General features: G+C 49.6%; 1 protein-coding gene across 1 annotated transcript; it reads right to left on the reverse strand.

Moving 5' to 3' along the window:
- Positions 1-1625: 1625 nt before the first annotated feature.
- On the reverse strand, positions 1626-24665 carry SSPN (sarcospan). Its single transcript, XM_040062553.2, has 3 exons — positions 24194-24665; positions 13204-13290; positions 1626-8351 (listed from the first exon to the last, which is right to left on the reverse strand). Exons 1-3 carry the CDS (start codon positions 24515-24517, stop codon positions 7986-7988), a joined length of 777 nt encoding a protein of 258 aa, XP_039918487.1. The 5' UTR covers positions 24518-24665; the 3' UTR covers positions 1626-7985.
- Positions 24666-26002: the final 1337 nt, after the last annotated feature.

Below are 26002 nucleotides of genomic sequence, written 5' to 3' on the forward strand. Positions count from 1 at the left end.
GCAGGGGAGTGAAAGAAGAGGGGGGAAATAGGGCAAAGCTAAGTTTAATCTCCTCTGCCTCAGTTCGTGCCACGTGTTTCCGGACGGGACTGAAGCCATGTATTTTTTTTTCTTCTCGCATCGCCTGCGACGTTTTTGAGGCTCGTGAAAAAGCGGGATGCTGAGCTCCTGCCATCCTTCTTCTCCTCCCCTTCAAATCACTGCCTGTTCTGCGCAATCTGTCTGGGCCAAGGCAGTTTGTTTGAACTTGCTGCATTTCCCCTTGACTGCTCAAGTTTTCCTTCAGCCACTTTATTTTTATTTTGTGTTGCACTTATTAGCTACAATCCCTCTCTTTTTCACTTGTCTCTGGCTGGATTTGACAGTGACAGTGTCAGTACGTTTTCTCTGAGCGCAGACCCATGTCTTTAACTGCAACATGTCTTTCCAAACCCGGACTGGTTCCTACAGGGAGTGCTTGGAGGAGTCACTGCCTTGACTTCCATGGACTTTGGGTCAGGCCTGTGCCCTCGGATCACTCCATACGTGTTGCTGCCAATCCACGGGGCTGGACCCTTTAAGATTGTCCAAAACAAACACTCTCCGGGTGAGATCAGTGCACAGACTATCACGTGAAAAGCTCTGTGATAACAACTGACTGAGTGTTTGCTTTCATATGGCATTGATTCCTATTTCCCTGACTATTTTTAGTCTTCAAGGTTGTCCCTTAATCAACCCGCTTTCTTTAATAGCTGCTGTTGCCCCTAGTGTGCTGCAGCAGGGCTAATGATGCTCTGCATTGGGTGTGGGAAATACGGATTAGTTTCTCATCCATTTCAGTGGCACGGGAAATATGAGTTAGTCTTTCGTCCATTTCAGTGCCTTGAATCAGATCCCCATAGAGCCACTGAAAGAAAAACCCCATCAAACTCCATAGCCCCAATCAACGTGTTCCTGTCAGTGGGGAAAGCCTTACAGTAAGATGTGCCATGCTCAGACAAAGACAAATCAAACAAATCTTTGTTCCTCTCCTCCTCTGCCTGCTTTTTCCCTCCAGGGATGAGGATCTGTGGCCCCAAAGCTGTCTGGAGATGAGGAGAGGAGCAAGTCTGGCACTGAGCCCCAGCTGGAGTGAACCTTTCAAATGGGGTCAGCTTCCCTCAGGGATGAGGATGAGCCTTCACAGCCCGTGATCCTGCATGCCCTGCAAGCCTCTCTTGCCCAGTGCAACACCTGAGCACAGAGGGGTCCCTGGTTGTTGTCTGCAGGTCCTGAATTTTCCCTTTCAGGTGTAATTTGGTGGCGTTAAGACCAGGGTCTGCTGTTCCCACCACGCAGTAACCACTCCTGCCTCCCGGGCTAATGAAATGCCCTTGTTGTCTGTTAGCAGGCAATTATCCTGTGGGATTTTCAGGCACTGGATCTCTGTCATTTTTTGATAATATGCTGTAAGCAACAGCATAATCAGTGGCTGGAGAACTCAGGAGAAGTCTCAGGAGCCAGTTTGCAAATCTGGCTCGGGTAAGCAGGGGCAGCTCACACGGAGCCCACGGACCTGGTGCCTTTTGTGGGGTCAGGGGAGGATGTGCCAGGAAAGTCCTGCCTCACTGGAAAATGGAGAAGCAAGAGAAGCACTGAAACCTGGGTGGGGTGAATGAGAAAAATTCTATTAGAAATAAAGTGGAGACGCAGCTCCTGACAATTCAGAAGCACAGAATTTTGCTAGCTGAGGTCCTACAATTGCCTTTTGTACACAAGAAAAAAAAACAACCAAACACAACTGAATCTATGCAAAAAGTAGTCTTACCAGAATATTTATATAGATATATGAGTATGCATCCCATTAACTGCCTTTTCCCATCCCTCCCCTCTCCCAGTCAGGTTACAAAATTTCCTTCCTTTGGTGACAGCAAAGAAGCCTGGCTGCCTGTGTCCCCACCCAGGGCAGTCTGGAAGAATTGGACAAGCCATAAAAACACACTAATTTTCACATTCCTAACCTAACAACGCTTTGGATCTTGAAAACCCGAAGTGCCTGATTTCTGGGGGTTTATTTTCTGCACGTTTTCACTGTTTCTCAGCGCGTTGGCAGGTTTGGGCAGCAAAACGGGATGGGAGGATTTTGTATTTCCTCTTGGGTCCCTTCATGTGCGTGCTGCCCTCCTGTCTGGATTCGCAAGGTGGAAGGGAAAGTGTAAATGTCTATTTTCTTCCCTTTTCAGTGTGATTGTTCCCTAAACCATCCCACCAAATCCCTGGTGGCCAGTAGTGTCACTATAAATGGGGATCGCTGCAGGGCTTGGTTGACTCGGGCACATTATGGATCTGGGACACCAGCTTCCCCTGCCCTCCCCGTGTCTGCTCTGGCAGCTGTGGAACAGGAAGAAAATGTCCCAAAAAATATATGAGGGTGGCTTCCACACAACTCTGTGTACGTGCAGCTCTGGCTCCAGCAGCGATGCTCCCAGCCAGACTCATGGAGGACAGATCAGGGAAAGGATTCCTCCCACCATAGGTTCAGTGAAAGAGAAATCCTACATTCAGGTGAGGAGAAATCCCTCTTCAGTTAGCTTTGGGCTAATTAAAAATAGCTCTCCTTACACAGCTATGAGAGTGAAGCAGGGTTAAAACCCTACCTCGCTCAAATATCTCATTTCCAGCACAATCAGGGCTCCTAAAGCTGAGGGCTGCCTTAATCGGTGTCACTCTCTATATCTCCTGTAGCTTGAGGTCAGCCCAGCACTCATCAGTCATAATCCATCTGGCTGAAGGAGAGGCAGGAACTCCAATCACCCTCTGCAGGTCATTCTCTCCTCTCAGAGCGGGCTGCTGCTCACATTTGGTGGCTCACTCTCAGATGTCTGTGCCAGGCAGGGATACTGGAGTGAGGCAGGGGGTCGCTGGTGATTTTGGGTGGCCTCAGCTCCACTCTGAAGCCAGTCACTGTAAGTCTTAGGGGTGCTACATCTTTACTCCGATGTAAAGATGGCTTTGTGGAGTACTGAGGTAACAAATTAAACAGCTGTTGCCCGTATCTTCTTTAAAAAGAAAGGGAAAAGAACTCACCAGCTCCCCCACAACAAGACTGAAGTTTAGATGAGGCTTTCAACCATTTGTTTGGACAAAGGCATGGAGACCAGGTACCAAAACCAAAAGACAAAGAAAAATGTACCCCAGTCTTTGTAGATGCAATCACTGTTTATGATATGTGGCTGCAGAGGCAATTTAGCAGAGGATAAATGCTACTGAGTAGTGATTGCTAGAGGCAGCTATTTAGCAGAAAGCAAAAAAAATCCTTGAGGAAGAGGAACTGCAGGGACCTGAGATGAGCTACCCCCAAAATTCACCTTCTTGGAGCCCTTGCCACGGGGCGCTGCAGTCTGTGCGTGGCCACTCAGAAAGGAACTGGCCAAGACGCCGCTGGCTGGGGCTCCAGCGCTGCCCGACGTGACACGGGACAGGGCTTCCCTGTGCCTGGGAACAGCTCGGCCCTGCCCTGGGGTTTGTGTTACGGAGCAGGCAGGAGCAGAGATCCTGGCTGCAGCCACGGGAGCGGTGGGTGCCCGATGCCTGCCGTGCCCGCTGCCTTAAGGAGGCCTCCAGCTTCGCGCTCGGGACTGAGCTGCTGTTGTTCCTCTGCGCCTCCCTCGAATCCCCCTAAGCCAACACCCTTTGCTAAGACCGAAAAACATTTTCCAGACGCAAGCGTGTGTACGTGTGTGGGTGGGTGGGGTGCAGGGGACTATGAAAATTTCAAGGCGAGGTATGACATCCTGGCTTTCTAAATATAGAGGACCTGAGCTGCGGCTTCTCTCACACGCTAGCAGCGTGCTTTCTCTTTCGAAAGGGCCCCAGAGCAAATATTGCAGTGGCTGGGAGCGTGAAAGAAGGAGCGGGGGGGAAAAAAAAATTAGAAAAAAATTAGTCCTGCGAGTCGATTGCAGCTCCCGGCGTTCTTGCGCGGAGTTGTTTTTTGGGCAAAGCTCCAAGCAGTGCCCACGCAGAGCGGCCAGGCCAGCGAGGCGCAGATGGCCACGGTCACATTGAAGGCTGGTGGCGGCCCCAGCGTGGGGCCAGCGCCTGGCGGAGCTTCCCCTTGGCCCACCAGCCCCTGGCCTCGCAGGGGAGGGAGAGGGGCACAAACCCTGCCGGGGCTGAGGAGGTGACATTTCGGCTCCCGCGTCTCGGTTCCCTTTTCGCTGCCGTTATTGCTGCTTTGGTATTTGCATAGCACGACACGAAAACGCCTCGGAGCCGGAGGAAAGTGGTAGCTTGCTGCTTCTCCTTTTAAAAAGCCAAGCAGTTATCCATGCAACACCATCACTCTGTGTGCGTTCGGGGTGGAGGAGCAGGCATGACACCAGAGGGTTATGGCCTTTGGAAAAGTTCTGCAGAACTGAATTTAATCGAGACTGATGATCTCTAAGCCAAGCCATAAAATCCAGAGGAGAGTTATATCCCAGTAATAGACCCTATTAGAAGGTCTAGCGCAGTCTATAGAAAGGATCTCCTCTCTATTATATTCTCTAGGGCTTGAGTTCTCATTTACACAAAGGGCCCTTTTAGCTGTGTAAAATGGCCATAAAGTAGGTGTAAAGATGATTGATGCCATCTTTACAACCCCTTTACACTGGGAAAACAGTGTAAAGTGGCCAGGTTGCAAATGAGAATCACACCTGGGTTTGTGAGAGTAAATTACATCGAGCCCTTCGCAAATTCTGTGTGTCCATAGAGGCTTAATCCTACCCTTTTCTGCGGAATTCACCAAAGAGATAAATTTCCCAGGCTTATAAAAAATCGTTTTCTTCTTCAACACCTCTGCCCTTTCCAAGCTTTTTGGTCCCAGTCTTTCTCCTGGTGCAATCCGTGTGGACTCTGACACTGGGAAAAAGCTGGGAGGTGTCTGGATATGCCGTGCTAGGTGAAAATCCTTTAATTAATACTTTCCAAAATTCTTAATCCAGGCAAAATACACGTTGTAAAACCATACCCGGGGGGAAACTACTTCCTAAACCTTCTGTGCCTGTTTCTCCATCTCTCCCGTTCTTGTTTTATGCTGCCGAGGTACATGAAAAGGAAATAGATCAAAATGCCCCATATTTATTCATTAAGTATATAAACCACCAACAGAATACATGATGAATATTGCTTTCTTCCAGAGCAGAGGGTTAAGCTGCATCGTGCTGATTAGCAAGCCGAATTTGTGTCTGGAAGTGGAGGGTGAGCTGATACGGAGGCGCACGGCTCGTTAAGCGGAGCGGGCTCTGTTATCCAGACCTCCCTTCTCCTCGCTGCCGACACGCCGAAGGCAGCTCTGTGATCATCCCCGCTGCGTCTGCCGAGCTCCAGAGCAGCCCCAGCAAATCTCAGCCCAGGGCTGAGCAGGCAGAGGCCAGGCACCGCCTGCGCAGCCCCATCCCACACTTCTGGGAGCCCGGCACCTGGGAGGCCATGGGAGACAGGGAGTGAAAACGTGTGGGTGAGGCAGAGGTCAGAGGATTACGCAGACAAAGCGGGGCTCTGGTGGAAGTGCCGCTGGGCCAGGGCTGGAGTGCTGCACACCAAGCTATTCCCAGAACAACAGGGACGTTTGGGATGGGTGGGAGAGGGAAGCACACCCTGCTCTGCCAGCGGAGCCTTCCTCTTGTTGTGCCAGCCAGGGGTGCAGCGGTGAGGGTGGGAGGAGACCCCAAACTCAGCCGTCATTCAGACTCCCTTTGATCCCTTTCCTGCTTCTTGTTACCTTCTGTGCGGAGAGATGATCCCCCATTTTTGGCTGGAGGGAGGGGCAGGTGCCCCGAGGGCCGTGCAGGTAGGAGGGAGGAACGTCCTCTGCCCTGAGCTTCCACAGAGGCGTGTGTGGGATGGGGGACAAACCTGAGCACAGCACAAGGCGAGAGGCACGCCGTGCACCCATCTCCAGGCAGGACAGCCCTGGCACAGGCCTGTGAGCACTGCTGGCAGCGCATTCCCCCGTGGGAGATGGGCTGGTTCCTGCCAGATCTGCATGGATGCCCCAAGGACGAGTCTGACATCACCAGCCCTCCATCCCACCAAGCTCCTGTCTCAGCCTGCCCCAGCAGTGCCTGGGAGGCAGACTGAGGTCTTCGGAGGGGCAGTGACACAGGCACCCTTGCAAATGTGCCCTGCAGCCGGGCTCATGAGCGGTTGTTACTTTTAGGTGCAATAGAAAAGGTCATTTGGAAGCAGACCTCAAAACCCCTCATGCTCTGCAGCTCCTCGCTTTGTGGCTTGGCAGAGAGCACCTTGGTGATGCTATGTCTACTCCAGAGGCACTTTCCATGACTAAAACTACAGCCCCTACACCCAGCAGTGTTCTAGGTGGGCCACAGGAGACCTCACTGTGCCGTGATCTTCTGACCCTGGAGGCTGGATGGTCTAGGTCCTGGATGGTGTGTGATCACCATATGGAGGACAGGGGGTTTTTTGTAGGATTAGAGCTCCTTAGACAACTAGGGTTTTGCCAGTCTGGGTTGTTGACTTTCTGATGACTATTTTTGCTGCAGAAAGGTGGCTGGGTTTTGTTTTTTGGGGTTTTTTTTGGGTTTTTTTGGTTTTCTTTTCTTTGAAGCCTTATATAAATTTCATTTGCTTCCTCTTAGCTAATGATTATGGCACAATTTTTCTGGCATGTGATTGCTCCACCCCACCTCAGAGACATCCTTGTTCTGGCTGGGATCGGGAAATCCCTCGTCATGGCAGGGTGTGAGCACCAGCTGGCCTTCTCTTGCACAGATACAGATTGGGAGGCAGTGCCAAATGCTGCCAATTAGGAGCTGCTCCTAAATTTAGATGTCCATGCTGTGCAAGTGGAAGTGGCAGCTCAAGGGACAAACCCATGTAGTTGCCTCGGTATAAGGCTAATAAGATGTAAAGCACTTCTAGAGCTGCACTTTGAGGGTGAAAAAGCACTGCTTGAATACGCTTTGTTTTTCCATCCTCATTAAGAAATCATTATTCTGTTGCCCTCATCATTATCAAAGATGTCTTTGGGAGTCTGGCAGTCTCTTCTTGCTTCCCTCCCTCCACCCCATTTTAAAAACATTCATTGTTGCAGGGATATATCTTTCAGGGCTGTTGGCCCAACTCCACTGCTGGTGTGTGAGGCTGATTGTCTTCAGAGGAGTTACACCAAAAATGCACTTGGCCTTTTGTGCTTGGAGTATAATTGGTGGAACTGGCTAAAATCCGGGTTTGTCAGGCTGCAATTAGAGCAATATGGGCATAGTTTTCAACATGACTACTGATTTAGGGTCCCTCTACTTTGGGAGTGCAACTCAAGGTTCCCTGAACTGATATTTTCTCCCAAACATCAGAAATCTGCCTGGGGTCTCAAGCAGGGCCCACCAAAGAACCTTCAGTGAGCTCACTCATATTTACTGTTTATTAGTAATTGGGTTAGGTAGCCTATATCATTGATCACTCTGGAAAGTTATATGTATATTTTATATGGCAGCCATCAATATATTCACTTTGGTGTCGGTCTCAACCTGCACTGGAAGAGGTCTTGACCTCCCTCATTACTTTCCTGAATGTTAAATTCCCATCAGGTTAGCGTGGATTACACCCAGAGCACCAAGATACGATAAATTCCCGAAGCATGTTCCCACTGATATAATCAAGCAGTTTGGGTCAGATCCTTATCTGGCAGAAATCGGCATAGCTTCTCTGAAGGCAAGAGGGAAATGGACCCTATTTTGTAATGGCTGCAGCCCTGCAGATGAGCTCTCAGTGCGTTCATCTATGGCTATTAAAGCTCCTCTTTGGGGAGCATTCGTACGGCCGCATCTTTAGGACTCCGTGACCTCTAGCTAACCTCACAAGAGGCCTTCTCTCAAGAGCAGCCGTACAAAACGCTCCGAAAATGACCGACAAATATCTTCGTTAAAGCCGCGTCAGCGTTTTTCCCTCCTCAAAACACCTCCCCCGCGGTGCCTGCGGCGGCCGTCCCCGTCTCTGCCCACAGCCCCCTGCCAGCCCACGCCCTACACTTGCTGCCCGTGGCCTTCGGCGGCCGTGAGAGGCTGGAAGCGGACGCCCACGTAGAAGACCTGGTATCGGTGCTTCCACACCACGAAGCACGTCAGGAGGCACACCAGGGCCGCCGCCAGGTTCAGAGCCATCTGCAGAAGGAGGTACAGGCTGAGCACGCTGCTGAGGCGGCCACAGTCGGCCGCGTCCCGGTACACGAAGGTCCGGCCCAGGGGGTCTGCAGGGTCCAGCTTGCACTGGCAGGACTCCCGGATGGTGTCGCAGGTGAACTTGGTCAGCTGCAAGTAGTGGTGAGCGGCAAAAGCCACTGCCAAAACACAGGCAACCAGAGCCAGGGCACTCAGGAGAAAATACAGCAGCTGAAAGGAAGGAAAAACAGAAGGGATAAGAACCCATTCTCCAGCTTCGTGGAGGCTGAGGAACACACAAGGAATGCAGCACATGTACTTTGCAGGGGGCGCACACCCGCAGTGTACTGGCTGGAGACTGGGTGCTTCAACAACTGCAAGGCTCATTATGGTGAGAAGTTCAGCAGGTCGCCTAAAGAACTCGCCTCACGTGTTTTATATAGAGCATTGCCTTGCAATTTCGAGGCCTGGGGAGAGCACCAAGGAACTGGAGTGTCTATACATCAGGAAGCTTTATAGAGAGGGAGGGAGCATTTTCCTCTCCAATTGTACCTGCATTGATGGGACTCAAGGTCATCGGCTGAGACAAATTAGTGCCTGGAAGCAGAGCTGAGCAGACTGAGCCTTGGGCTGCCATCTTACCCCACGCTCTGCTGAGCTGTAGTCTCTGTTTTGAGACTTTGCTCATGTGTTTTTCTCAGTTTGCATGTCCAAATAAATCTGATTTATACTTGCAAATCAGGCAGTGGGGTGGCTGATCTCCTGCTTGTGGCCCAGTGGATGCAGCCTGCCTGTTTGTTTCCGAGGTCCTACTGTGGAATGGGAATGTAGATCTCCACAAAAAAAGCGTGTGCTGTGCTCAGTCTGCTTCCAAAACCTGTTCCATAAATATGGGGTAGTCTTTCACAGGCATGGAAGGGCAGCAAGCACCTTTCTTTTCCCAGTGCTACAGCGTGAGAAGGACAAGGGTCTGCTCGTCAGCTCCACTGCTCCTCACAACAGTGGCAGCTTAAAAATAGCATGGCTTTTATCAAGGGTAGCTCTGCAGAGTCCACCCCCACAAACACACGGAAACTGGCAGCGAGTCAGAGCCTTTGACACTCTGGGATTCACCTGAGAGCTTTGGATACCAGCACATATGGACTTCCCTTTGCTTTCAGTAGCTGGAACTGGCAGTTGCTGCACTGCATACAGAATACGTGTGAATGTACATTAAAATCGTGTTCTGTGTTTAGCCAAAATTGCGTTCTTTGGTTCTGTTCAGCACTGTAAAAACATTTATTTTCCTTGGCGTCTTATCTGTCAGACACATGGCATGGTTGGGAATCTGTTATTTTAAACAGCAGCTTCTCTCTCTCTTTCTCTCTCTTAACCTCAATACTGCAAGCAAAATATCAATATAAAAGCATTTTTTTATGACCTTGAAACTCCAAGTATACATGTCTTGATAAAATTCACACTCCTGGTGTATTTGTCTTATATCTACAGCGTGAATCAATCTTCTGTTTGGTTGCCAGCTTGAAAAAAAAAAAAAACCAAACATTTGGGATTATTGCAGGTCCTGAAGCACTATGTACATTTTCCCCTTCGTATCACCAAATTCTTACTGAAAGATCTTAGTTTCCAAGACTTGGCTGCTATTAAATTTAATGACTTCCCCTGTGGCCTTAAACCAAGGGCAGCTTCAAAAAATGAGGGTGGCTCATATTAAACTCAATTACTTTGCCCCCGCAGCTTTCAAGGGAAGGGTCCGGTGGGAGAGGTGAAGCTGGAAAATGGGGCCACCTCCTCACATGAAGCATACAGAAGATGGAGTGCTGCTGACTGATGGAGCCCCTCCACACCAAGATGTGGTAATTCATTGTTTTCAAAGATGGTGCAAATGTGTTCGATGGGGAAAACCAAAAGTGGACAAAAATGTTTGTTGTTCTGTGATATAGAAGGGCCGCTGGAAGTCCCCGGATTCAGCCCAGCAGAAGACAGAACCAGGCCTCCCTAACAGATGAGATATTAAGCCAAGAATACACCATGGACCTGATTCTCCCTTGGCAGGTGTTTTATTTAGCTGCCAGCTTCTATCCAAAGTCAGGACACAACAGCCTAATCCGTGCTCCAGGTACAGTAAGGGAGAATTTGTCTGATGTGTTCCTAAAGGGAAGGAAATCTCAGAATCCGAATACACAGGTAGCTCTTATGATAATCCTTGAAAGTGAAGGGAGAGGCATGGGGGACACGGGGCAATCTCCAAAAAGCTTATTATTCTCACAAGATATTTGCAGAGGAATCTCTCTGAGAGCTGCTGAAAATGAACACATTTCCAAATATCAAAGGTGAGCCGAATGCAAGCACTGCCTCTGAGCGAGCACAAGACAGTGAGTGCTGAGATTCCATCAGCAGATTAATCACATGCCAGACCTGGAGGCAACTTCAGCATCACAAATACAACTGCGTGGTGGGCTCTGCCCAGGAGCCAGGACTTGCCACTGGAAAACTGTTTTTTTACAGCTTCAGAGAGATAGGCACTGCAATTGCTGCTTAAATAGAAGGAGAAAAGGGAAGTGGGGAAAGACAGTGTACAGTGAGGTCAGAGAATGGCAGCTCATCCTCCTTCGCCTTCCTCATACGAGGAAGAGACTTTTTAGCAATATTTACTGGCAATAGTTTTCCTCGGTGACTAAATTGAAATAAATAACAGGAAGAAGGATTAAGTTCCTTATGGAAAAGGCTCCTCATAGTTATCAGAGTCAAGAGCAGAGGGGTTTGCAGAGGTGGGTCAGGAGGCCCTTTCTGAGGGCGGTGGTGGCTCAGGCAGGAGCCCTGCAGGGACCAGGACCCGTGGCGTGTCACGGGGTGGGCTGGGCGTGCGGGAGCAGAGGGTGCCACTGCCCCAGAGGGAGGGAGCCCTGGGGGGGACCACAGGGAGTGATCTGCCAAATGTCACCACAGAGCCCAGGAAGGCCACAGGATGGCTCAAATTTTCCTGTGTGGCACTGGCTGTTGCTGTCCCCCCTGAAGGGCACAGTCGCCCTCCCTTTGGGTGGCCTCCCTTTCTCAGGGACACATGGCGTGCTGTGGGCACCCACAGCAGTCTCGGGAAGGCACTTCTGCCGAAAGCAGCTCTCACACCTCCCTCTTTAACAGGATCCAGGGCTCGTGCAAGTGTGAAATGAAAGAAGCAGGTGCCGAGAGGGAGGAAGGCAGAGAGGACTGCACAGGTCTCCTCCTGTTTTCCACCCTGAGGGAATCGCTCACAGCGGTCAGAGGGTCACCTTGGGAGCTGCCCCAAATCCCCCAGGCCTCGGGGTGTGCGTGTGGTCCTCCTCTCACAGTGATCCTTGGGCTGTGCAAGGGAACTCGGGGTGCTTAATGCACTCCAGAGAAGCTCAGCCAAGATCTTCCTGTAGGATGATGCCTGGCTGATGGGAACCAGCCACCAGTGTGGGGGCAGGACCTGGGCCAGACCCTGTAAGGACAGTCGGAGCAGATTGGGCTGAACCCACCTGCAGTGCTTGATGAAGCATCAGGGCCCTCAAGGAGAAAAGAACAACCCTCCGAACAATCTGTCCCATGACTGCGATCTTGCATCCTCAGCCTTGTCATAGCTAAGGCTCATTTTCAGTTCAGAGACAGCCTTTAACTGAAATTCAAAGATTTGAGAAGTGATACTGGAGATGTAGCTGAGTCCTGTGTGATCAAAGCCCTGGAGGAGAGTTTTAGCTCCCACTTTGTTAAAATACGCGTGTGCCCTTCAGACAGAAGCCATTGCTCCTGTTATCCCAAACCGTGGGATAACAGCTCCCCGCAGGGACGTGGGACAGGAGAGGTGAAGAGCCGGGGAGTGCTGGAGTTCCGTGGCGTGCTGCGATAGGAAATGCACGGAAGGGGGATTTGGGGCAGGACGGTACCTTGAGTAAGCAGCAGTCCACGGGCTATTGACAGAAGCAGGGAGATTTAAGCTCTGATTTAAGCCAGGTGACGAGGAATGACCCACTTCGCATCCCCTCGGGAGCAAGCCCAAAACGTCCGGTCTCCTCCGGGGAGCCGGGGCTCACCTTCCTTACCGTCAGGGTGGCTGGCAGACACTTCTGAGCTGCCCAGCCCGGCATGCCGTTCCCGACACGAGGGATGACTCCCTTCCTGCCTGGATGCCAAATTCAATTTAATGCCGCTGGGCAGGCAGTAAAAAGCCTGGCGTGGCAGCCCCCGCCCAGCCCAGCAACCTTCCTTGGGGATGGAAAGGTGACGGCGGACAATGCAGAGGCAGCCACGGGGCAGGCACAATTGTTCTTCCCCCTTTCTTTCTTTCTTTAAGTACGGGAGAAGCTCGAGAAAGACACAAAAGGCACACCGGGGTCTAATTTCTAAGGGAGGATGGATGGTTTGAAAAGCTGCTCCTTGCATTTTGTTTCCCTCTGCCTTTTTCCAGTTAATAATCACTGTTATTTTGTGCTGCTTGCGTCGGTATTTTTCTCGGTTATTATGTGTCTGCAAAATATTAAGAGCCCTGAAAATTACAATAATAAGGGAAAATAGCCCAGGGAAAACGGTGTTAAAAACAGGCGTTCTCAGCCTTGCTCTTCTAGCTGCTCCCCAGTGTCAGCAAAGAAGTTTTGGAGGCGAAGGTGGGGTATGGTGCAGTTCCTGCGATGCTCAGGTGGGAATTTGCTTTGTGGGAGAATGCATGACCCCGTGCTGAGTACTTTCCCATTAAATATTAAAACTTGGTTTAAGTGGACTCATTTTATGCCACCCTACTTCTTACCCTCTTCACTATCTCCACTTAATCTACTTAAACACTTCCCAAATTATTCCAGCTTTGTCTGTGTTCCTAAAACATGGTAAATAAAATGGCATCTCGTTCTGATTTGAAATGTTGGCAGAGTTTCCCCTCTATGGGATACAGTTTCTTCTTTGGCTGCCTGGAAAGTAACAGAAAACCATTCCTGCATTTCAGGTGTCTTTTCACTTCTCTTCCTGTGGCCTTAAAAATATCCCCTGTATCAACTCCTCTGATTTATATTTAATGACATGAGAAGCAAAAAAAAAAAAAAAAACAGAAAAAGTTTAAAAAATGTTAAGGTACCTTCACTGTGAACTGCACACAGGTCTTCTCATCGGGTTGGTACGAAATACAAAGCATAACAAATCCCACTAAGGCCACCACACAGACCTGCAAGGGAAGAGATGAAAAATGTGTCAAGGTTTAAAAAAACCAAAAAACCCCTACAAAACACAATTTATTTTTTTTTCCTCCCCAAAGCCAGGACACCTTTCTGTGTTTGCAGGCCCATAACTCAAGAAGCAGTGTGGAAACAAAGTCATCAAAGACACAGCACAGCAACAGCCCACAGGATGTGCGTTGAGTTTTTGCCCATAAAACCATCAAAAAAGAGCAGAAGGCTTCTGAAGTTGGGCTTACAAGCCCAAAGAGCACCATCCTATTGTAGATCTGGGTGCTGACAGGGTTTTTATGTCACCCGTGCAAGTTTTAATTCATTAAACCATGGTAAGAAGCAGCAGAGTTTATTGCAGAGGTTTTTACCCTCTTCTGGAGTGGACACCTTACTAAAGAAGATGTCCATCCCCCATGCAATCTGAAACTGTGTTTTAGCCCTGTGGCAGTAATTGCTGAAGGTTAAAAGTAATGGAAAAGTGTTTGCACACTTGTTTATTCATTCAGCCATCTTCATTAGTAATTCTGGATGTATCTGCAGCAGCAGATACACCCAGGTTGGCATTTTGCAGGTAAGAAGGGAAGATCCTCCTCTGAGGAACTAGCCCAATAAATGTGAACTGCTTTTTTTGTGCTTAGAAAACAGTGTATCCCCACACTGTGCTAAACACTCCAGTCAGGTGCCCTTCTCTCCCACTTTTTGGAGGACCAGTGAGCAAACCTCCCAGGAGGACTTAGGAGCAGCAGGCTGCTGCTTTTTGGCAGCTCATCCCCTGGATGGAGGAGCTGGGTACCCAGGCACCAGGTGAGGGTGGATCTGGATCTGTGGAGCTGGATCTGGGCATGAGAGAGGCTGTTGGCAGCTGGAGCTGTGCTTGGAGGAATCTGTGCACGTCTGAGCTGCCTTGGAAAAACAGGTGAGTCAATGGCATGCAGGTGTTTATAAATGACCCTTCAAATGACACCTTTAAAAGCCATTTTAGGTGTGATCAGCCTTAGTGGGGACTTTGGATGGGATCAGGCACTGTCCTTTCAGAGGTCATCTCTACACGCAGAACCAGGAGCAAGACTTCTCCTCCCTGCTAGGAGCATCTTGGTTATAAATGACAGCTATTAAATTCTCGGTGACTACAGCAGAGATTCTATATATTTTTTTTGCCTCCTACATTTTACTTCTGAAGTTTGGAGGAGTTTCCATTAATTTGAGGTTTTCTGCTTTCCCAGAGCAGTGGGTCATGCCCCCTTTGGCCAGAGCCATGTGTGAGCTTTGCCAAGGTGTGGCTACGCCACAGAGATGCCTGCAGGAGTGTGGGGCTCCATCACAGCCCCATCCCCACCTGCATGCCCTGGAAGTGCTGCTCACATCCAGATTTCCAGCTCCAGAGGGAGCTTGACCTGCAGTGAGAAATGCCCAACTGTCCTTTTGGACAGTAATGGATAAACAAGTTCCTTTTACGATCTGTTGCAGAAAGTATCAAACATTTTGCATCTGCATTGCTGGCCCAAGACAGCAGCCCTGCAGAGGAGAAGTGCCTCCCAACACACACAGAGCCAAGTCCCTCAAGAACCTGGGGGATTAGTAACACTTTTCCCCATGAAGTTTTATTTGATGTCATTTCAGCAGGACATGAATAGGAAGTATTGCCCGAGAACGTTTCTAAAGAATGCGTCAGTATTATTTACTCCTTTCCATGTCATGTGTATTTATATTCTGGTCCTGTGACTTACACACGGCCTCCAATTTATTTGTTTCTTTCTTTTTATTGTTGACAGCCGTAGCTGACAGGGTTGTCTGGGGAAAAAAAACAACCTTTCTTGTCAAAGGTCCTTCAGTCCTGGGGTTTTTTTTACCCTGTAGTGTTTCTGTGTGACTCAACCATGTTTTATTTCTCAGGATTAATCACCTATGTCCTTGGTCCCTTGCACTTTTAATTCAATTAACAACATGCCCATAAAACTTAAATCTTAAGAGATCCTATTGCTGATAATATCCAAATGATAAACTACCCCAGTGCCAGTAATGGCTGAAGGAGAAAACCTGCAGCAAGAACCAAAGGAAAAAAAACCCACAACCCTTAAATACACTTAATGTGTGTTTAAAATAATGCTTATTCTCAAATCCCCAAAATTCATGACAAATCATAGGGGCTCCTCACATCAAAGCTGGACCTACGTGTTTTCTGGATCTGGCGAAGAAGGATCTTGCTGATGAGCAAGGAATCCAATTTGCTTTGCTTCAGCTACACTAGTGGGCATTTACACTTGCATGGACTCAGAGCCAGATTTGCCTCCAGGTGACTGCCATGAGACATCATGGGACTGTTCCCACTGCCTCCTTCCCCTTCCATTTAACCACAGAAGGCTGACAGAGCTGCATTCATTTCCAAGGGCAGAGACCAAGGCTGGAATTTTCTCTCTGCCATCAATTGCCTCGGACAACTTTTGCAAAACTCCTGCTGGCTTCACACGTGGCAGGATGAGACCTCCTCCTTCAGAAAGCTTCCCATAGAAAGGGCTATCAGCTAAAAGGAGCTCCATTCCTGCACAAACTTTTTAAAGGTCCCCTGGGATTTAAATAATATACTCAGGGACACTTGAAGAGGCACATTTGTAGAGAGGTATTACACTGGGTCAGGATTCCGGCAAGTCTTGGCCAGGATATTTTGGAAAGCTTGAGTATTTCTCTTATAACAATACAGAGACTTTTTTTCTTTTTTTTTTTTTTTAAACCAGAGATGTGTGTTTTTCTAAGTGGCAGTAAAAAATATCGTGGCTGAGAATTATGACCCACATATGTTTAACATTTCAGCTCTTTAAAGGTAAATTCACTCCTTGGAGGAAACCAAAGCGTGGAACGTTTATGTAGGAAAGAGCTCTATGCTGCTGTTTTATACATTATTAATAGATCAGCCTTGAATTACACCTGTGAAGTGTAACAGAATATAAAAATCCGCTGGTAAGTATTTTTTAGGGGCCTCTAAGTAACTATAACAGCTGCAGGCACGTTACAGGTGCTGTTGATGCTGATTGCTAAAGCGGCATTAGGTAATGCTGCATCCTGGTGCAGCAGCAGCCACTGCCACATCCCAGTGTGAGCCAAGAATTTCCCGAGCCTTATCGACTGAGCACACAACAAAAAGCACAATTGGACCCACTTCAGCACGTGCTTGCCACCAATCGATGTGCATTTGTGACGCAAATAAAACCGATTCTCTGAGACCTGCAGGACGGCACTTAATTAGATCAGCTCTGGTCCACCGCTATCCAGAAATCCAGCAATTTGCATTTCTGTGCATATTTCCACTCGAGTTTATTTCAAGATCCTACTTCGAAATTTCCATATGGACTAACACACCCCTTGCTGAATAGGTAGTGACGTGAAAGGTTATCCAAGGGAAGAATTTAATTTTGGAAAGCGCTGCCTAGAAAAAGACCCAAATGTGAAACAGAAGTATTTAGGAAAGGTAAAGGCATTGCTTAAGGCAGACCCTGTGAAATCCCCCCAGTTCACAACCCGGGAGAACAGCTATTTACTAACACTGGCTGAAGAACTTAAATATTTAGGCTGTACAGAATTTTTAATAACATTTCTTTTTTGGGGGAAGCAGTAGACGTTCCTCCCATTGGGCAGGAACACCTCAGGGCTGAAAAGTGGCTTGGCAATTATTGGTTTTTTTAAGCCACAATCAAAATAGGAGGAGAAATTTTCCAGCTCGCTCTCAGCCCAAAGGGGACAGGACCCTGCTGTCATGCTATCCCACCTGCTCCTGCAAGGATTCAGCACAAGGTGTACGAGCAGCACAAGGGATGAGGAAGGTTGTGTGTAATTAGGGGGAATACGAACACGTAGGGCACAAATTTCCGCTGTGGTTTGCACTCGTTATCTTTGCACGCTGACATATTCATGTGGTTTTCTTTATTCCGACAGATTTCAAAACCACAGATTGCTCTAATCTGTCTCCATCTCTCACTTGTACTGCTTGTGAAACTGGTTTTCCTTTTGTTATTGCTACAATTTTAGCCCAAATGCAGAATAGGTTTTTTTTCTCCAGAGAACTACCTCCTACCCAGAGCATCCTGAAAACCTTGACTGGTAAAGCAGGAGGGTTGGGACCATCCACCAAGAAACGAAGGCAGGAGACAAAAACCTGGCTCTAAGGAGCATCTTGGGTCTGTGCCACATCGCAAAGCAAATGCTGCAAACACTCACAAAAACACAGTATAGCTCTTTATATGGGAGCTTTGTTAGCAAGAACCTCCTGCCATAATTTTTAGGGGCAGAAAGCAAACACACTGCAGGACAAAACCTCTCCCAGGTGCACCTTGCAATGCCAAATACAGAACTGCTGAAACCCACAGGAGGACTCTTCCTATTTAATAAGAATGTAAACCCAAACTTTGGGTTTACATTTTTAGTTTACAAATTTGGAAAATTGCTGTTAATAGCATTAGGAAGACATTTCCATTATGGACAAGTTATTCCGTGATTGCTCACTTGGAGACACTGGGGATCTTTCTGTTTTTAGAGATACAGGTAAGGAATTATCTCTTCCAGGCGTCTCTGGAGTTTCTGGCTCTCCCTCACAGGTGGTACTTGGCTGATGGTTCTCCCACTTTATCACATATGGCAAGGCTCAGCTCCCATCCACACCTTTGGAGAAGCCACTTTATGCACCAAATCTAACACTCTCACTGGACACAGGTTTTGATGCAGGAAAGAACCTGTCCCTGTTGGTTTTCCCTTTATAAACCTGGATCACCTTTGGTGCCAGACACCTCTACAGGCACTGAAGTTCATTTGCTTTATGAGGTTTGAGGAAGCTGGGATGAAAGTGGGCGCTGCAGGCAGCTTTCACCGCCAGCTTTCATCAGCCTCAGGTCAGCCTGGGTCTCACAGTCACATGTGAAAGAAGCCAGTCTGCAACACAGAGGTACTGAGCCCTATTTTTTACTTTTTTTTACCCCTTGTAGACTTCTTGTTAAATTTAAGGAAGCTTAGTTGCATATAAGTTACTTCCAGAGATAATAGCTATAATAATAATAATAATAATAATTATACTAATAATGATAAACATGTATATTCTGGTTGCAGGCATAAGGCCATCATCATCTAGGAAGTCATTCTTTTAACAGCCATAAACCCCACAATAACTGCCCATCCCTGCCCCACTTACAGAATAAAATAATGATGTCTTTACTACAGGTCCCTTCAAGCCACGCCGTAACACCCCCTGGCAGACCCACAACTTTCTCTTAAATCCTGTAAAGTCATCAAAACCCTGCAAGAGCATCCACAATCAAATAAAATTCTACTTTTCCCCTAATTGCTGTTTAGGTCAGTTGCTCATCACTGGTGCTGAGGTAAGATTTAATTCCTCCAGCAAAGGCTACAATCGCTTACACAGCCAGGAGCTGCAGCAGCAGTCCATTGCTGTTGTTAAACCAGAAATATAGTCCTGGCTGAACAAACGCCTCAGGGATCAAAAACATAAAACAAAATGAAGACTTCACAGAGCCAGCAGTGATTTTCAGCCTGAGAAGTGCAGCATGGCTGAGAGTACTCGTGAACACCACTCGTGGTGTGGGGCGTGTCTGTGGCTATGAAAGCGCCGTCTCCATGGTCATGAGGCTACCTGGGCTGAGGAAACCTGTTTGATATCCCTCTCCAAATTTTACCGAGGCTTTTTCCACAAATTCCAGCCAGGAATTCTGCAGTTAAACTGTGGGCTAAGCCACAGAGGGGTCCAGGATTAGACCAGCCCCTGTCCAGGTATCAGACACACCTCAGGCGTGCAGTTACCTTCTCAAACCATTCCTTCAGAATGTTTGAACATTTCTCCCCATCAAAGTTTTCCACTCTACACCTGAGCAAAACGAAAGTGTGAATTTCAGTTAGTCAATGCATAGTTACTCTTGGAAGAGGATGAGATTTAATGGCAGAGGGCTCTGAAGAGTCCTGCTCTGGTGCTACACGCTGCTCTAAACAAGCACTGGCCTCTTCTTGAAGGCAGTCCTCCCTCAAACCTTTTGTGTTTGCCCATGGCTAACTGAAGCTAGCCTGTACCAAAAAAACATGGATGCCTGCATGACTTTTTGATGGCTACTTCGTTGGCATCAGGTTTTAAGTCACCTTCTGTTAGAAATCGAACACGGTTTCCCTAAAAACAAGCAAAAGTTATAGAGACATAAAGATTTCTGACTCCAGGTAAATGAAGGTCAATTAAGCTGCTTTTTCAGGTAAAAGTCTGCCCGCCTTTTGCACCGCACAGCCCCACGTCAGGCTCACCTCCACCAGGGCAGAGAAGCCAATGCTTGAGCGCTGATGCCAAAAAGCCATGAGCCACCCCTTGAGTAAATCTCAGGGACCCTCTGGCCTGGGGAAACACCTGGAGAGATGGAGAAGGGCCAGAGCAGGGAGAAGTGTCAGAGATTCTAGGCTGGGGGCTCAGCCCATGGCAGAGCTTCTGGGATGCTTTCTGCAATAAAATCAGTGATGGCTGGAGCCACAGTTGCTGCCTTGAGCTGCTCGTGAATCAGATTTTTGTAAATGTTTTTAAAAAGTCCTAATTTGATGAGCATCTATACATACACATTCAAAATAACTTCCTGACAGAAATAATAAACACCTTGGATAATCATTTCTGATGAGCACTTCTGTAACTTTCTTAACTTCCTGAGTCTGCAAAACAGGGCTGAAAAGGGAGCTTGGAGTGAAAACTCTGATACTCTCCACTTTTGATCGCGGTGGAAATAATCTAAAGTAGGTTTTTCAAGGAGAAATACATCGTTACTTCTTCTGGATGTCAAAAGGCCGCAAGCTAATGAAAAAGAATGAAAAGGATACCATTAATATCTACTGTCTCTGCGACACTTTTCATCCCAGCATCTCAAAGCAAGGGGTGACGGATGGCCACTATTAACCCCACTTTGCAGGGGAAATAACAAAGTCTTTGCAAGGTTAAGTAACTTGCCTAAAGCTATGCACCGAGCCGGTGGAAAGGAAAAAATAAAGCCCTGCACTCATGGGTGGGTTTGTGAAGAGCTTGTCCATGCTCCTGCAAAGCAGCAAGAAGGAAGAGACTGCCAGAGGGTCCCACCTGCAGTTTGGGGAGCTCAGGACAGGTCTCACGGGCAACTGCTTCAGACCTGGGCACCCTCACTGTAACTGGCTCCAGGCAGGTGAAACAAATGCTACCCTCACTGCTTGAACTGCGTTTATCTGCCTGTCCTTTGCAATGGGGGAGTGGCTTTTTGCGGGGAATACGTTGCTGAAGCCGAAGCAGAAGTGGTAAATCCCGTAGGCTCCGTGGTTTCCGTCATAAAATTTTCCTTTGGTTTCTGACCCATGCCCACACGTTTTGGGCTAAATGCACTTTGGTTTTAACTGGGCTTTAACTGGGCTTTAACTGGTTTCCCCGGTGAAATGCTCTTGGTACAATGCAAGTTGCATCGTTTCCTCTGCAGGGGCTCAGCAGGGAAGGGCCTGGGGAGGGAGCCCTGCAGGCTTGGAGCCCTCTTCCACTCCCTGGCATGGAATCACTGGCCACATTTATTCCCCAGGATGGTGAACCCAATCCCAGGCCTGCTCCAGCCTCACAAACCTACACAGTCAGGTTTTGAGCCCATTTAATTCAGACTGCATTGCCTGGTTTTCCTCGCTAGCATTTTCCGCTGGCTGCTCCTCTAAAAACAGTTCCCTTCCATTCATGGTAATGCACTGAGGCACTTGATTTTCAGCAAGGAACGGTGTCTACATTTTGCCACTAATAAAGAAGAAAAAAAAACCAAACCAGTTTTCAATCAATCGGGTCTATTTAACACACTAGCAATTTTCCTTCATTTTTCTGTCATCCTGCATTAACAGCCGTGGGGTCAAATCCAGCCTGGTGCAATTCCAAAGGAGTAACACCAGGAATGAGCTTCACCCATTATATCTAATGTTGCTAAAAAAGGTCTCTTTTAAGTTCTTGATTCAGAATACTAATAAAGTCCTTTAAAATGAGCACTCGAGTGGGATGCTACTAAAACAAATATGCTCTGGTATTTTACACCACATCTTTCTGTCCTGTTGCTCATTTCTGTGTGAATGTATGAGGTTTGGGAAGTGACTTTCTGCCATGTTCTCAAGCAGCACGTGGGTCATGCATCTCCTATCTAACACCTTCCTTGCAGCCTAAAAACCAGCCCACAGGACATGCAGCCACAAGCAGGTCCTAACAAGGGTTCTCCTTCATGGACCAGTTTTCCACATCTCTCCAGAGGCCAGTCCTCAGCTCAGTCCCCACCACAGCTCACCAGCAGCAACCTGTCACTACACACCTGGAATTTCCAGCTCAGCAGCTCCTGGCCATCTCCACCTGACATCCCAATGGGCACCAAGTCCCTCCATGGGGACTCCACAGCGCAGGAACAAAGTAAGTGCAGCACCATGTGGCACCTCCTGCATTTTGCCCCTCAGATGTGCTCTGCACTGCTCCTGTGGTACCACAGCCAGTGTACCACACAGGCTCTGCCTCTGGAAGGTTTGGGGCCGCCTCATCGCCTCATCCTCTCCTTCCTAGAACCAGTTTCCTTTTGACTTCCCTCTGACCTGGTGCCAGATCCCTCTTTCCCTTCTGCTTTGGGCTGAGGGTACAGGGGAGCAGTGTGTTTGCCCAGCAGAGAGTCCCTGTCATCAAGCTGAGGGTAAACAGAGGGGCACCAAGAGCCATTTTGAGCCAGGGAGGGATCAAACCACGCTCGAGTGGTGCTGGTGACTCAACATCTCACCAGAGTCCCCAGGTGAGAGTCACCGTGTGACTCAGAGCGTAGGTGCAGTCACCCTTCCCCACGGGGCACCCACAGTCTGCACTGCTCCTCCCGACAGCCAGAGCACCCTGCAACACCAACCAACACTGCCACAGCCCCAGGAGAGCTTTCCCCAGGGATTACCCTGGCTGGAGAGTGCAAAACACGACCACCAACCAACACTGCCACAGCCCCAGGAGAGCTTTCCCCAGGGGTTACCCTGGCTGGAGAGTGCAAAACACGACCACCAACCAACACTGCCACAGTCCCAGGAAAGGTTTCCCCAGGGGTTACCCTGGCTGAAGAGTGCAAAACACGACCACCAACCAACCACAGCTGAGAGCCGAGTCTTGCTCCCAGTCCAGCTCAGGAACACACATGGAGAATTATTCCTGATTTTCAAGGGGGGAGCTCTGAAAGTGCCTGAGCTTTGCCTCATGTGGGCATCTAAATGTCACTACTGCTGGCAGCTGCTGCTAAAAACAACAGGGGTTAGAGCTCTGTTTTCAGAAAGCAGCGACTTTGGTGGGGTTTCAGGGCCCCCCAAGAGAGGCCAGCCATTTGTGGATGTCTCAGATGAATGCTGCTTGGGCACTGATGACATTCACATGGGCCAGGGGCTGCTTCGTGGCTTTTCTCATATCCCTGGCTGTACATTAGTTCAGTCCAGCTCACTCTCTCCCCTGTTTTTTCTAGTGCAAAAGCTATTTCAAACCTGTGATAGCAACAGAGCTGTCTGGAAAAGACATAATCAAGACCTCCAAAATCCTCAACAGGAGGATTGAACATGCCACATATTACTGTTTTATCATCTGTATTCCCCCCTGGTTTATAACAGCCAAAACTTCCCAGGAGGAAATTCCTCTTCCAAGGAAGGGCAGGCTCTTGCTCCACAAAACACCACTAAACTCTTGGGCACCACTTCAGTCAGAAGAGAAACACGCAGAGATGAGTCAGAGGAGCTCTTCCTCTGGGAGCTCAGGCCCTGCTCCTTCCACCCTCCGAAGGGATGCCCAGCAGGATTAACACAGCAAACCCCAATCAGTTCAGATGCTCAGATAATCTTCTAACAATCAATTACATTCACAGAAGATGCTCCCATAGCTGTTCAGCGCTTTTCTCCAAGCACCTAAACACGAATTTATTTGCTGGGTGTTCTTACGGTCTGACAACGCCCAGAACTGTGCTTACACATCAGGGCATATTTGCAGGACATATTTTCCTGAAACCTGTTGCCTGGGGAAGAAACCTGCATGCTCAGTTGTATCCATGGCCTATCCCAGGCTCATGATCACTGACCCTGTCCCTCCACAGGCAAAACTCACGTCCCCAAGCCCACAGCCAGCAGAGTCACACCACGGATGGCACCACACACCCCATCCCCAGCTCTGCAGGGGTGGCTGCTGCTGGGGAACAACCCAGGCTTCCCCAGCAGGGATGCCTCTGGCTTGCACCCAGCAGGACGCTGCCCTCTGCCCAGTCCCCCCAGCCCACGTGGCAAGGCTGGCGTGTCACTCCAAAGTGACTTGGCAGGAGCCACCAGCAGGCCCTGGGAAGGGCTCCATGTCCCTGCCACATCCACCAGTGCCATCCCCTTCCCCACGGCCACGTGCAGTCAGGAGCAGCAGCGGGAAGAGGGTTAAATTCCAGCGGTTCTCCAGCACAGCACAGCGAGGGAGCTTCGGGGACAGGCATCGCTCTCCTCGCCCGGCTAAAAGTTGCGAGTTACAGAGTCATGCTCTCACTTCCAAAACCTGATGGTTTGGTGGGCAAAGAGGCTAGGCAGCTTAAGAAATTAACACTCTTTTTTCAGCATCACCGGGCAGGAGTTCACTGCAAAGCACAAGCTAATACGTAGATCCAGTGAACAGCAACCCTGTATTTTATTTCCGGTCTGTTGGGTATTGCAGGGAAGAATACAAAAGGCTGTGTTACTCTGCAGGAGCAGTTTTCCTTGGGAAAGTATAGTCAGACACTTAATCCCAGGAATATTTATAGTTAGCATAACTCAAATGGTGTTGTGCATGCAGTTGGTTAGTCTAAAGTGGAGCGTCATGCAGCTTGCATTAATGCTGGCAAAGGCACTTTATGGAGAAACAGACTTTATGCTTACAATTATCCCAGCCCAATATGGAGTGTCTCTGACTAGCAGAGAGGAACTGATGCCTGCCATAAGGAAGCCCAGCACTGTCACAGAGGTGCCTAACGCCAGCTGCAGCAACGCTAACAGCAGCGGGAAACGGCAGCCACAACAAGTGTGGGATTCCTCCTCCTGGCCGCTTTTGGGATCCCCCTTGGCTTTCTTCTGCTTCCTCTTCTTCTTCATCGCGGACTCCTGCGTCGAGCCGGTGCTTTTCTCCCCTCCGGGCGCCTTCCCCGTCTGGCTCTGGGTATTCGGGGACGCGCTCTGCCGGGTTTTCTTCTCCTCCTTTCCCATGCCGGCGGGCTCTGGGCGTTCACGTGCGTGTCTGTGCGCGCACGCCGACGGGGGTGTGAGTTTTCTGCCCCCCAAAGCTCCGCTTTGTGCCGGCCGAGCTGTTCCTGGTATTTGAACCGAGGAGGCTGAACAAATATGGAAAACATTTGGAAGCGGATTGTCAGAGCTTCGAAATGCCACATATAGCCCGGAGAAGCGGGGGGACGCGAGGGGGGACGCGAACTGCCAACGTGCAGGCGCCGGCCGAGCGCGCAGGGGGCCGGGCGTGTGCGCTCACACGGCCCCGCAGGTGTGAGCCACCGCGCCCTGGGGGCTGGGGGACACGACAGCGGAGCAGGAATTCCGGCAGGGAAAGCTGCCTCGCCAGGGAGCCGGGAGGGAGCGGGCAGGTAGGAGCTCCTGGCCCCGCGGCTCCCCTGGGCGCGGCCGGCAGGCGGAGCGTGGCCGCGGGCACTCGGGCAGCGCCGCGCCCGGTCCGCACAGCCGCTGAGCCGCTTTAAATCGGTGCGGCCCGCTGGGAGCGAGCCGGCTGAGCGCTGGGAAAGTACGAAGTGAATCCAGGTGAAAATACAGGTTAACGTCCTGGGCGGCCAGAAGGGATCCTGCCTCTTCCCAAAAGTTGCCAAAGCACAACTAGGCACGTTTTGTGATGAAGCAGACAGGGACCGGCAGTGAGGACTGGTGCTTCTGGGCAGCCAGTGGTAGAGCGTGGAGCAAACCTCTGCTGAGCGTGTTTCCAGGGCTGCAAGTTATCCATACCGGGAAGATTGTTTATGTTACCTAAAAGAGAAAGGGATGTCTCATTGTGGACATGTGGTCACTGCACTTGGTCCATTTGTGGGCTCAGGCGGGTGCTTGGAGACAGCACAGCAACAGAAGCGGTAGAATTTCTCCTGAAATACTCAAAATCTGGTCTGTGGCTGGATCCAGCGCTGGGAGCCCTGGCAGAGCCTCTCAGACACTGGAGGGGCTCACCCATGCAGGTGCCAGCAGGACTGGGGTCTGCAGGGGCTGAATTCTGGCTCTCTGAAGAGGAGGCAGCAAGAAGAGGTGGGTGCTGAGTGGTCCTGTGCCAGGGCTGTGCCGGCAGCCCTGAGTTCAGCCAGGCCACGGTGCACAAATCCTGCACGGGAAGACCATGGGAAACGGGGAGGCTGTGGGAAGTTTAGCTCAGGCCAGAGGAACTACTCAAAAGCTTAGGGGTAAACAGGTGCTTAAATGCTTTGCTGGCCCGGGGCCGAGCGTGTGCAGCCTGATGTACGGCATCGCTCCTCCATGCGTGCAGCTCCGTGTCCCTGCTGGCACAGGGACACCCTGAGGACATGTGGGCTTGTGCTGCTGCCCCACAGACACCAGTGAGAGAACCTTAAATGGTCCAGCCAGCTCTGTCCCCACCACGGGGCTGTCTGGGTTTTTTTTTTCCTTTCCCATAGAAGCAGACAGCAGGAGCAAAGTGCTAGAAGGAGTGGGGCAGGTGGAAAGAAG

The sequence above is a fragment of the Hirundo rustica genome, chromosome 4 (genome assembly GCF_015227805.2).
Source record: "Hirundo rustica isolate bHirRus1 chromosome 4, bHirRus1.pri.v3, whole genome shotgun sequence".
Taxonomy (NCBI): domain Eukaryota; kingdom Metazoa; phylum Chordata; class Aves; order Passeriformes; family Hirundinidae; genus Hirundo; species Hirundo rustica.

Coding starts and splice junctions, on each gene's coding strand:
- SSPN (XM_040062553.2), bottom strand. CDS start 24,517: ATGGGAAAGGAGGAGAAGAAAACCCGGCAGAGCGCGTCCCCGAATACC. Junction 13,291..24,193: donor CATATTGGGCTGGGATAATT/GTAAGCATAAAG, acceptor CTTCCCTTGCAG/GTCTGTGTGGTGGCCTTAGT. Junction 8,352..13,203: donor GTGTGCAGTTCACAGTGAAG/GTACCTTAACAT, acceptor CCTTCCTTTCAG/CTGCTGTATTTTCTCCTGAG.